The sequence below is a fragment of the Netta rufina genome, assembly GCF_964035555.1.
Source record: "Netta rufina genome assembly, chromosome: 1".
Classification (NCBI taxonomy): Eukaryota; Metazoa; Chordata; class Aves; order Anseriformes; family Anatidae; genus Netta; species Netta rufina.
Window position 1 is genome coordinate 143,214,474 of NC_140123.1, and position 12,549 is coordinate 143,227,022.

Sequence of the window (12,549 nt, forward strand, 5' to 3'; positions counted from 1 at the left end):
GAATACCGTGATGTTTGTGTTTTTTTTTTTTGTTTTTTTTTTTCTATTAAACAGTGGCTGTAACGGCCAAGATTTTGCTTGATGAATTTTCTTTTCTGCTTTCTAAAGGAAAAGGATTGCCCATTTTATCCCTTTAGAGCATGGTAAATGACAGTATCTTCCATCTTAGGTTTGTCATGGCAAATCTGTCAGGCGTGTTGAGAATTGTGTCGTAGAGTAATTGTTTTTTCAGATGAAAATTATACACGATGAAAAATGACACACAACATCAAATCGTTTTTGATTAAAGATGATTTTGTGCCTACGTGTAAAATACTTGGTTTGTGTGCACTGTGCTGTTAGAAGTACGCTTTGCAGTTGGTTGGCATCATCGCTTCTCTGTAAATAACATGTTGATTATTGTGGTTATTTTATTAGGGGAGAGCCGAAGACATGGTATGGCGTGCCATCTCATGCAGCAGAGCAACTGGAGGATGTGATGAAGGAGTTAGCTCCTGAGCTATTTGAATCCCAGCCTGATCTCCTGCATCAGCTGGTCACTATCATGAACCCCAACGTACTGATGGAACATGGTGTACCAGTGAGTAGAACACGAGCGTTTTATCCGCTCACTTTGTCATTCTGTGCCAAATCTCTGTAACAATGGTTTGACATAACTCTGAAGGATTTTTGGAGTGGACGTTTACATCTCCAATTCATTAGTTATGGAGTGGTTTTAAAACACATTTTCTAGTATCCTTCTCTATCATCACCATGAAATTTTAATCATCTCACGTCAGAAGAGCATGCCAAACTTCTTACAAAAAATATCTTACAGAACAAGAGTACATTGTGTTACATTTCATTTTTATTGAAAATAATTCCTGCTATAGCAGCACATTTGTCTGTGAATTGGTTTTAATATTTTTTGACAGTGAAACATTTATGTTTTATAGAAATCTCAGCTTTACAAACTGTTTTGACCAAACACTATTGACAGCAGACCTTTAAGCAGCAGACACTATCATTTGCTTTTTTGTTAAGATAAATTTCTTCTCTGGCAAATACTGTAGAAAAGCAAACCATAAACTGTTTCCAAAAGCTTTTGCACTTTGTGGTCTGATGGATTAAATAATGATAGAGAAACATCCCTTTTGGGATTCATAAAGAGAGTTTAAACTGTTGAGTTACATATCTAGCTTTTTTTGAGTAAGGCTATGAACTGAGGATTCACTTTGAGAAGACAGAACCAATCCTTAATGCTTTTGAGGTAGCTATTTTGCCTGTGATGGTTCATAGGTAGAGAAAGTGTTGGTCAGACACCACGTAATAATGTCTTAACCTCTGTTGCAAGTTTCTTTTTATTTTTTCCCTTTTATCCTCACTTGTATTAGGTATACAGGACCAATCAGTGCGCTGGCGAGTTTGTTGTGACCTTTCCTCGTGCCTATCACTCTGGGTTTAACCAGGGATACAACTTTGCTGAAGCTGTGAACTTCTGCACTGCTGACTGGGTCTGTTCTTTTGTATTTGTTTCATATGACTCTGCTAGGTGACCTTTTGCAATGAGAGTGTTAGTAGTTTTTATGATACACAGTATGTTTTATGTTTCTGGTTCCTGGTACAACAGTGAGATTGATGTCAATTTACATTACAGAAAATGATTTTGAGCACATAATTTTAAACAGCTTCAGACTGAAACTTCTGCATTTGATCTTCCTTTTCAATTATTGATTTTACAGTACCTTTAGTTAGTATTTCTGTAATGCATCTTTCTGGATTTCATATAGATTAATGTACTGTATTGAATATCTGTTGTCATTTGCTTGTTGGAGATAGCTATATAACTGTCTCTTGTTCTCCTTTTGAGCCATCTCATTGTATCTTTTAATTATATTAGCCCACATTATGATAGCCATGGCACGGCAGAGCATAGCTTATGTGGATTCTCTTTCAATAAGATGTCAATAGTGTGTCCTATCACTATCCAGAGTTTACAGGTGGAAGATAAAATCACATCTCTAGTTTATTTATCTCCAACTTCTGTTTTAATACATTTAAGTACGACTCCTGGTCGTTAACCAGAGACATTTGTTCGTTCATCAGAGAAATTGTCTGCGGGATTGTCAGTGGTCCCTTTTTCTGTGCTCATGATGTGGTCTGTGTATAGCCCCTGGGAAAACTTCTAAACTGACACGAGGCATGTGAAACTTCTTTTCTTTATGCAAAATGTAACCCAGAAATCTGTAGCAAATGTATCTAGTATTTATGGTTTTTTTTTTTTTTTTTTTTTTTTTTTGCTTTAAAGGCCACAAAATGAGTGGTACCAGTTTCAGTTGTCTTTTAGTCCAAGCATAGTAATTTCCAGAGGGCAGTGTATTTCACCTTAACAGAGACCAGGTGACTTTATTATGGTTCCAGTTCCCTTCACTGAAACTAAAAAGAGCTTAGGAGAGCTCTTAAACTTGTATCTGAAAGTTAGGTTATGGCAGATGCCTGCCTGCCCCCTAACATGCCAATGGATATCTTGTTTATCCTCATATGTGATATGATTTAACACTTTTATATTTGTCTCTGTCATGAAAGATACAATGGTATCTGAGTGTCAGTCTTTCCCCAGGTTTTGTGAAAGGAAGGAAAGTTGGGGTAAGAGATGATCTTGAAATGTCTTTTCCCAAAATGACAGACGTGGTTTTTGCTTCTGTTTTTTTTTGTAGCTTCCAATTGGACGTCAGTGTGTGAGTCATTACCGAAGGCTGGGACGTCATTGTGTTTTCTCCCACGAAGAGCTGATCTTCAAGATGGCTGCAGATCCAGAGTGCTTGGATGTTGGGCTGGCTGCCATGGTCTGCAAGGAGATGACATTAATGATAGAGGAAGAAACACGCTTAAGGGAATCTGTTGTACAGATGGTGAGTAATAAAATGCAACTCTTTTACTTTGTTTGCAAAAGGAATTTTGCTCCCCCCTTCCCTTCCTGTCTTGCCTGGATTAGAGTTTGTAGCAAGTGCCTTATTTTTTTTGTTAGGGAGTGTTGATGTCTGAAGAAGAGGTGTTTGAACTTGTTCCAGATGATGAGCGTCAGTGCACAGCTTGCAGAACCACGTGCTTCTTGTCAGCTCTTACGTGTTCTTGTAATCCTGAGCGTCTGGTGTGCCTATACCATCCATCTGATTTATGTCCATGTCCCATGCAGAAGAAGTGTTTAAGGTACACAAGTGTGTTTTTTTTTTTTAAATCTTTTCTTCTTGTAGTGTGCTGGAGGCAGTGGCCAAATATAACATTTGGTGATGCTTTTCTTCCTTTAATCGAAGAGGTTTTTATCCTCTTTGCTTGGTTCTTGCATTCAAGGCAGAGGATATTTTGTGTTTTTCTGGCTTTGTAGCTGGGAGAACTCAATATAAGCAATATCATGGGTTTTGTATGAGCATTAATACTCTAGCTTGATTTTCTTCTGCATCTCCAGGTACCGGTACCCACTGGAAGACCTTCCTTCTTTGCTGTATGGAGTGAAAGTTAGAGCACAGTCTTATGACACTTGGGTCAGTAGAGTTACAGAAGCTCTGTCTGCCAACCTCAACCACAAGAAAGGTCAGACTTCTGTTGTTCATTGCAGGAGTTTCAGGACGTCCCACTTCCTTTTCCCCTGTGTTCTCATTTTAATGAGGGAAAACACTGTGTATTGTTTAGTGGAAAAAAGAAATGAGCTAAACTGAGAGTATAATACCACTCATCATTGTGTATTTCAAATTGAACTAGCCTGTTGGAATGTTGATTGAAGGCTTTGGAAGCGATCTAAAATGTCTTTTGTTTCTGCATACAAACTATACGCTATTATTACAGATGTAATTGAATTGAGAGTGATGTTGGAAGATGCTGAAGACAGAAAATACCCAGAAAATGATCTCTTCCGCAAGCTGAGAGATGCAGTGAAAGAAGCAGAGACCTGTGCTTCAGTAGCACAGCTGCTTCTGAGCAAAAAGCAAAAACACAGGTAGGACAGACTTTTTCTTTAAAGTTTCTAAAGTTGTTATTGGGTTGGACTTGGAAATATGAGAGCCCTGAGTTTCTCACTTCCTACCAACTTCTCTTGGTGTTTGCCCGTAGTGAGGGGTTGGGGAGACAGATACAGTGACACAAAGGGCCTAAAAGCTCTTGGAGTGTGTCAAACATACTGTTTTCCACTGACCTATGTACTGAAGCATGAAATCCTTCAGAAAAATTGTTTGATCGCTGATCAGGTATTTTTCTGAATTTCTGGGGACAGAAATTAACCACAGAAAAGTAACCACCTTTCTTGTGCCAAAGGTTGTATGATAAACTTTTCTTAACTTGGATTTCCTGTGTTGAATATAAGAGTTGACTCTGTATTTTTGCATGCATAGTTTTTGGTGTAAAATGTAAGGCTTATTTAAGGGAGGGAGGTGAAAAGTAAATATGTTGTGAATTATAATAGCCAGCTTTGCTACACAGGACGTAAAGCATCATCATTGCTTCAATTTGAAAACTGAAATCTTAGAGTTATGCCACAGGCCCAATTACATCAGGTATTATACCTTGAAAACTCTTCTTTGGAATAGAGAAGCATTTTTGCTGAATCTGAGCAGGGAAAAGAAAGCCCATGTGTTTATTTTATAATTGCTTGTAGGATCCTGCTAGTGCAAAGGTATGGTCACTTAGAACTCTGGTCTGGATGGAGGAAGCAGAGCTACAGCTGTTGTATTGCCCTGTTCCTGGTAAACTTTAATTATTTTGGTAGTTCCCAGATGTTTCGGATCTGTTGCTGCTGCTTCCTCCTCCAGCTGTTGGAGTATGTCAGCCTTCTCTCCACAGACGTGCCTCCAGTTAATTGGTGCATTTCCAGGCCTTTTGCAACAAGTAGATCCGTTAGAAAGAACCAACAGTTGTCAGTGGTGTATCTGAACTAAGATGAATCCCAGGGGTCAAGGGAAGACTTTCATAACCTAAGGGTGGTTGTATGCTAAGTCGCAATATGATACAAAACTGAGGTTTGAGAAGTTTTCCAAAGCAAATATTTTGAATCCTCCTTAAATGGTGTTAGGAAGTTTAAATACGGAGGTTGCCTTCAGCTTGTTCTTTAACATTTATGCTCATATTTAATACACTGGGGTGGGTCACATTTACACAAAGGATAAGGTTATAAATAAATCAAAAATGGGTGTTGAAACTGAACTAATTGGCAGGGAATAAAGCAGCAATAAAGCCGTGATCCAGGTGTAGCTAAGGATGTAGCATCTGATGGTATGTAAAACAGAGAAATAGGTGACACAGAACAGTGGTGATGGGTTCTATACCCCCACGCTTTTTCTCTCCCTTAATGCTGAAAGTTGTGAGTTTTCATAGGCAGGGGTAGTTGTACCTTTTTGTGCGCCACGCAGTGCTGTGGCAGTCTGTGCCTGGACTAGGGACAGAGCACTAGGGTGCTGTGGAAGGAGAGCGAGCCCTCCTGCAGGGGTGTCTCTTGGAGCTCTGTGCTCCGTTCACTGTCACACACAAGAGTACTGGAGGCACAGCGGGTCCAGTGCAGCTCCCTCTCCTTCTCACTGTCTGTCATAGCAAATCAAGCCTACAGTATTTTTTTTTTCTCTCTGAGACTTAGATAGCATAATTACATGTGATGATTCATCTAAATTTTATATTTAAGACCATGGGTTGAAAGACTGAATGTTGTTTTTCTTTAATGTAATAAAATGTAGATTGCTTAGCAGGGAACAGCTCTTCAGTCTTTAAAATCTGTCCTGCTAGCGAGACTGTTGTGCCTGCCAGTGATAATTTATACCAAGTGTTTAATTTGTGCAGTGTCACAACTGCTGCATTCATCTGGTTTGTGATACTTGCTTCAAGTGATACTTGATGGAAGTGTCTTTGCAGGACATGTTCTACTCTGTAGCAGTCTTTTCCTGTTGCAAGGCCAGTTTCATCAGTTCTCTGGCAACAAGTGAGACAGCTTTAGAAAGTAAGACTTCTTTCCAGAGCTTATTGCTGTTCCATATCCAAGAATTCTCGTCAGTGCCTGTCATGGCAGTCAACTGCTTGAGCAAGTACATACCCCACATGGATCTTGGAAATAGCTCTGTCCCTCAAGCTAACTACAAGAGAGGATCATTGCTGAAATTAGTTCCTTGGAAATGTCTTATGCTATCAACTTAGAGACAGGGAATCAGTGTTACTTCTTTTTCCTTTATTTTTTGGCCCATACGGTTTCCTGCATACCATTTTGCATGTCTCTTGCTCAAAATCTGAATTGATGAGAAAGATTCTGCAGAAGTTGTGGCATCATCACCACTGATGCTGTTTAACTCCATGCCCTTCACTTCCAGAAATGTTTTTTACAGTTCCCACAGATTTGTTAACCATAACCTTAACCAGTATCCTTATGGGTAGATACATCCCTTGCTGGAGGTGCCCAGGAGTTGAATTCTGAAGGTGTTCATGTATCAAGTGTTCTGAGACTTCTTCCATTTCAGTTTTTTTTTTTGGAATAGGTTTCTATGCTTGAGTGGTGGGTTTCTTCAGGTTTTGTTTTTTACTATATTCTCTCCCATATGACATGGAGACCCTTACAAAAAAAAGCTCCTGCTTTCATCTGGAGGGGTTTTGAATGTGTCTTCCAGTGCCTTGAAGATGTGTAGGTCTTGTGCTTCAGAGCGGTCTCGTTCTTCATTTCTGTTTTCATCAATTCCTGACTTTGTCCTTATCTGCATCTGATCAACCTGAGTAATTTTTGGAGGGGTTCCTCCTTTTCTTTCCTTTTCTGTTTCCTCACACTTGAGGCATCTTGAATTACTTTATATTTGAAGCACCTGGGACTTTATATAGTTCATGTAGCTGCATAATGGATTTGTGTAGTTCGTTCAGTGTTTTTTCCCTTACTTATTTCAACCAGTGGCATTTTGTGTCTAATCCATTGGCTTACAGGAGGAGAGAAAGCAATTCTACCTGCCATTTACTTGCCCTGGTTATCTTATGAAGCTGTGACCAGTATTCTACCAAAAACAGTTTGGGATTTTTGTTCTAATTAGAGTTAAGTAGTTCTGAGGAAAACAAACAAAACCCCCCCAAAAAAACAAACACAAACCAACCACCCGAATTCTATTCATGCTGCTTTTTGGGGCTATGTTCTTTTACTTATTTGGAATAAACACAATTGGAAAGTCATCTAGACACTCCTGCTTCAAAGAATAGGGTAAATTCTCTTGAAGATGGTTAGAGGAATTACATTAAATATAGTTTTTAAGATACTGGAATTCTTGGGAAGGCTTTTTTTGAGTTTTGAAGTGAAGAATTTTTCTGTAATTTCTCAGTAATCTTGATAGATTTCTGTCAATGGGAGTAAATCCAGGGATCATTGTCCTGTCTCCCATATAATATTAATTTTGTCCATTCACGCAGCAGACAGAGCCAAGACAGTGGAAGGACACGGACCAAGCTGACGATGGAGGAGCTGAAGGCATTTGTGCAGCAATTGTTTAGCTTACCCTGTGTTATCAGCCAGGCCCGACAAGTAAAGGTAAGTTTGCATCTCTTCCTTGGATATACTCTAAGTGTGATGTGCCCTTTGCTTTGTTCAGTGTTTTTTTTTAACAGATAACATTGCCTGGTATAAAGGACGAAAGACTTTACTTTAAGGATTAGTCCTGCGCTGACAGAGATGAATTGAATGGGGTGTTTCATAGCAAGTAGTTGCTTTGTAGTGAAGTTCGTAAAAAAGTAGAATACTCTGGATACATTTAGCCTGCCTTATTGGGTAATCTTAGCGTTGTTGAAGTTGTGCTGATGACATGTTGCCATCTGTCCATGCTGGAATGGCGATGTGTATTTCCTGCTCATCTGCAAGCATGTCTGCAAGTGGGCAACAATGGTGTTTGTGCTATGCTAGCGTGCTCGTGTAGTCCTAGCAGCTTGATATGTAGGGTTCAGTTTGGTCACCTAAACCTGGATATCTAGTGGCTCTAAGCTGTTCTGTCTGGCCTCCATTGCCATTCTGGAAGAATACCAGAGATCTTGTGTGGCAGTCTCAGACAGAGGTATCACATGGTGGCCAGCACTTAGGCAACTGAAACAAAGCATTTTATGTGAACATATATTTTCAAGGTGCCTGTTGCACCTTGACACAGTCAGGTGTGGTGGTCTTATAGCTACACCAAGATTAAAAGATCCCTTCTACCTGTCACTGTCCAAGCAGCCCAATTTTATCTCAGTCAGGCAGTTACTCTTATTCCAGCATCTTTAATGCTGTCTATAGTAGTGGAATTTCCTATTAAATCATACCCTTCATATGTTCTGAAGGTTATCCTGGTGTGCTCCTTTATGGGAGCAGGGAGGCAGTAGCACATTGGCAATTCTTCACATCACATCCTTCTCAGCCTTTGCTTTTCAGGTTATAGCCCACTTAATCTGTATGCGTGGCCTGCATTTCTTGTCCTTCGTATATATCTGTGCACCTGTCGTTGAGTGAATCTAGACTAATAAGTGATCCAGATCATACTGATACCCCTGGCTGCCATTATCATTTATCACGCTGGCAGTTTTTATCACAGCAAGTGTTTTCAGCAGTAATTTTAATTTGTTTCTGTATCACTGATGAAATGTTAAATACTGTTTGGCCTGCTAACCAGCCTCTAGAAAAAAAACATTCAAGAAACATCCTTTTCTTTTTTTTTTTCTTTCTGATAAACAGTTCTTGATGTATGTCAACCATTTATTAACTCATACGATCTCTGTTGATACAGTTTTAAGAAGAATGTTTTATAGTGCTAAACTGAGGCCCTAAAATTCTAAATATTACCATTTGTGCAGCTACTTCTACATAACCAATTATCTAGGTTAGAACATAATCGAGTTAGTCTTGTTTGAAAAGATTATTTTTCTGTCAAAGTGTTTACTATTGTTGGTTAAGACCTTCTTCATCCGTGATTCTTTGATATTGATACGACAGAGAGACTTAACATTGGACTTGTTTCTTGTCTTGATGATATTAGTGGTGTTGTTGCTGAAAACAGGTACCGTCAGTAAGCTCTGTAGGACTGCAGGATTCTGATTATCCAGGCCTGTTGACTCTAATCTTTATCCTTCAAAGATGTTTCTGAATGTGTTTCCCAGCAGTTAATTGAGTGGAAGGTATAAGATAGGAAGATCTTAGTGCATTTCTTTCCAAATACAAAACAAAGTACAAAAATGCATTTTCTTGTCTGCCTTGTGAAATTTTATCATCTACTAATGGACCCGTAAGATTGTTAAGAGCCATTTGATTATAATGTCTTTAAAACCTGCTTCTACTTAAGGCATAATCCGTAGATGACAGAGTTGAGGACATCATTATATTCGTTGCCAGTTTTCTGATTGTCACTTATTATATAGCAGTTCCATGCTGTTGCATCCTTTTTCTGGGTGGCTTATTAAGGCTTTTTATCCGTTTTGTAAACTCTTTTAACAGTTTCAAATTTATATTTTTGTCTAAATATTTTCTCCCAGCTGGTCTCTCTCTAAAGCTGTGGGGTTTTTTTGAGCATTAGGGAACTAGTTTTGTTGAAGTACTTTGTGCATGTGCGTGTCCTTGAAGCTTCAACAGTCACTAGCTAGTAAAATGGGTAAATATCATTTTGCAGGTTAAAAATCATAGTCTTAGTTTTTGAATGAAGTCAGATAATGATCATTTATGCCTAAGCACTCGCTAACTTTGAGCATGGCATTTGAATGCAATTATCCATCATAATGAATTGCAAAATAATTATCATGTTGGATGATGAGTATTTTCTAACACAAAAGCCATTATAATTATTAGACTGTAATAATTTACTGTTGTAGCTATGGAACGTTCAGCATATGTTCCCTACATCAAAATCCTTATAATGTGGGTCTTGTTCTTTTTTTCTAAATGTCTTCTGGTTTCCAGACAGTCGTGAAAAGCAGCATCAGACAAAAAGGGCAATAAGCTAAGGGATAGGAAATGCAGGTTTTGCTCTTCATTCTGCTACTGAACTGCCATCAGTAATATCTTTCTGTAAGAGTCTCGGGAGTGAATCAATTGAGTGTACTGGTTGAATGTCCTTGAATAAATCTCCCACAGAGATACTTTCCTGTCAGTTTGCTTTCTTTGATTTTTTCACTGAAGTTCCAAAACATGAGGATGTGGACAACTGCAGCAGTGCAGTTGGATGTCTGTGAAGTTCTCCTTTCATTAGAGGGTGCTTGTATTTTCATATCTTTCCTTTATAAGCTAAAACCCTGACGTATTTAAGTGGTGGGCATACTTTTAAAACCTGACCATTGTTCTTTTAATGATATTTTGGTTTTCGTGTCCTTGTACGACTCCAGCTTGTTCTTTTTCCTCAGCATGTTGTGTTTTGTTGTGCGTTACCATCATCAGTGTAATGCCTCCAACACTAAATTGGAAGGATGAGATGTTTGCAGAAGTCCCTCCTCAACCCACTATTTTGAAATTAACATTGACTGGGCAGTCCATAATATTCTGTTTTGTTGGGATCTGTAGTTAGTCGCAGCCATACCTATTTTAGGTGCAGAGTTTGATGTAACTAATATGCATAGTGCATGAAATGTTAGGTCAAATGTGTTTAGCTGGTCCCTGACTTATGTCAGACTTGATGGCTGTTGACATTGTTTGTAGAAGCTTTGGCTGATTATATAATGATCCCATACAAATTCACAGCTGACTGATCCTGCAGTCAACTTTCTGTTCTGATTCTGTTTTTTTTGTTTTTTTTCCTAATCACTCTTTACTGTACGTTACTCCAGAATCTACTTGATGATGTGGAAGAATTTCATGAGCGTGCCCAAGAAGCTATGATGGATGAGATCCCAGACTCTTCCAAGCTGCAAGAGTTGATAGACATGGGCTCTGGCCTTTATGTAGAACTTCCTGAACTTCCAAGGCTGAAGCAGGAACTGCAGCAGGCACGGTGGCTGGATGAGGTGAGGTCCACCCTCTTGGATCCCCAGAGGGTCACCCTAGATGTGATGAAGAAGCTGATTGACTCAGGCGTGGGCTTGGCACCACACCACGCTGTAGAGAAAGCCATGGCTGAGCTGCAGGAGCTGCTGACAGTCTCAGAGAGGTGGGAGGAGAAGGCCAAGGTCTGCCTGCAGGCCAGGTGAGTGTTCCCTTGCAAGCTGTCCTTACAGTTCACACACTGCAGGGATTCTCAGCCTCTTTCAAGGAGTGTGGTGAAAAGTAGGGGCTGTGAAGCTGCAGTATATTACTTTGGTTGCTCAAAAGTTGGATTTCAGATTGTTAATGAGTTGCAGAAGAGTTGACTCCCTGTTGTATTGTACGATGGCAGGAGGGTGTGAGTGTTGCTGCTGTTTTTGCTGTTTACCCCTCTGCCCCTCAAATGAAAAAAAAATACCACAGAGTATGCTGCACGACAGTTTCCTCTATGTTAAGGAGTTCTGATGCTGTGCCCTTTTGAACTTGATTGTGCAAAGTCCAGCAGCTTTCTGACCTCTGCTGTTACTTGGCAGCCTGTAGCACCCTCCCAGAATAGAGCCATGGTATCCTACACTGCAGTGTAGTGATGAAATTGCATCGCCAGCCTGTCAAATTTATGGCTTTAGTTGACTGGCATTTTGAGAGAAGGCTGGAATCGGGTTTTTCTTACTCTAGACCACGCCAAAGTATGATGGCTCTGGAGGGGATCGTGAATGAAGCAAAGAACATCCCTGCTTACCTGCCCAATGTGCTGGCACTGAAAGAAGCCCTGCAGCGGGCTAGAGACTGGACAGCCAAAGTGGAGGCCATTCAGGTAGGGGTTACAGCAGGGACTGGAATCTTCTGCTTGCATCCTTTTATTTAGACATGCTCTTTATTCCTAGCCCCTTTACCCACAAACGTGACCTGAAGGGAAACCTTGCCATAGCTGTTAAATATGCTTACCGTAGATGGTGTGCTTCAATTTCTTTTCTTCTTTTTGTGCTGCTGTTTCCCTGTTGGCTATCCAATTTCTATTTCCTTTTCTTTTGTGTGTTTCATGGGGGATGTAAAAGCTGACAGTTTTGTTATGATACAAATGTAACTCTAGTGGGGCCTTGTTTATTATTGAAACTGTTCTACACACCGTCGCTGGAAATACTCAGCTGCAGTGGAGGAGATTCTGCTTAAAGGTTTTCAGTTTTGGAGTTGGCTATGGAAACATTTTTATTTTTCTCCCCTAAATGTGTTTAATAAATTTTTGTGGTGTAGGATTTAATGGCACTGATGGCAATTTTCTGTCTTGAAATAGATGAAGTTATGGCATCATTAGTTCAGTAGAACACTCCACTTTTCTGTTGTTCTACCCAGATAACTTGGTCCAAAAGAGACATGGTTTCTGTGATATTCCTGTATATTAATCTCTGGACTGCAACTGTTATTCTTGTATCAGGTATTTATTGGGAGCTGAAGCAAGAATCTCAACTGACTTCACATCAGCCCCTCAGATATTTAATTTATCTTGCTGTGGAGCAGATAGGATTTAAGACTGCCATCTAGAAATGAAATATCTTACTCCCTAAGCCAGCTGGCCACGTCAGAACAGATGTTAAAATAGAAAC

The 12,549-nt window shown here is 39.7% G+C and overlaps 1 protein-coding gene across 2 annotated transcripts in view; it reads left to right on the forward strand.

Moving 5' to 3' along the window:
* The window catches only part of KDM5A (lysine demethylase 5A), a 49,218-nt gene that overhangs the window by 21,356 nt on the left and 15,313 nt on the right, over nucleotides 1-12,549 (forward strand). Inside the window, exons 12-20 of one of the 2 annotated variants that reach the window (XM_084301230.1) lie at nucleotides 418-580; nucleotides 1,374-1,493; nucleotides 2,697-2,891; nucleotides 3,008-3,189; nucleotides 3,446-3,570; nucleotides 3,823-3,973; nucleotides 7,393-7,510; nucleotides 10,756-11,111; nucleotides 11,624-11,762. In XM_084301230.1, the coding sequence (XP_084157356.1) occupies nucleotides 418-580; nucleotides 1,374-1,493; nucleotides 2,697-2,891; nucleotides 3,008-3,189; nucleotides 3,446-3,570; nucleotides 3,823-3,973; nucleotides 7,393-7,510; nucleotides 10,756-11,111; nucleotides 11,624-11,762 (1,549 nt within the window). The remainder of the gene's footprint in view (nucleotides 1-417; nucleotides 581-1,373; nucleotides 1,494-2,696; nucleotides 2,892-3,007; nucleotides 3,190-3,445; nucleotides 3,571-3,822; nucleotides 3,974-7,392; nucleotides 7,511-10,755; nucleotides 11,112-11,623; nucleotides 11,763-12,549) is intronic. The other variant, XM_084301231.1, reaches the window with a different exon arrangement.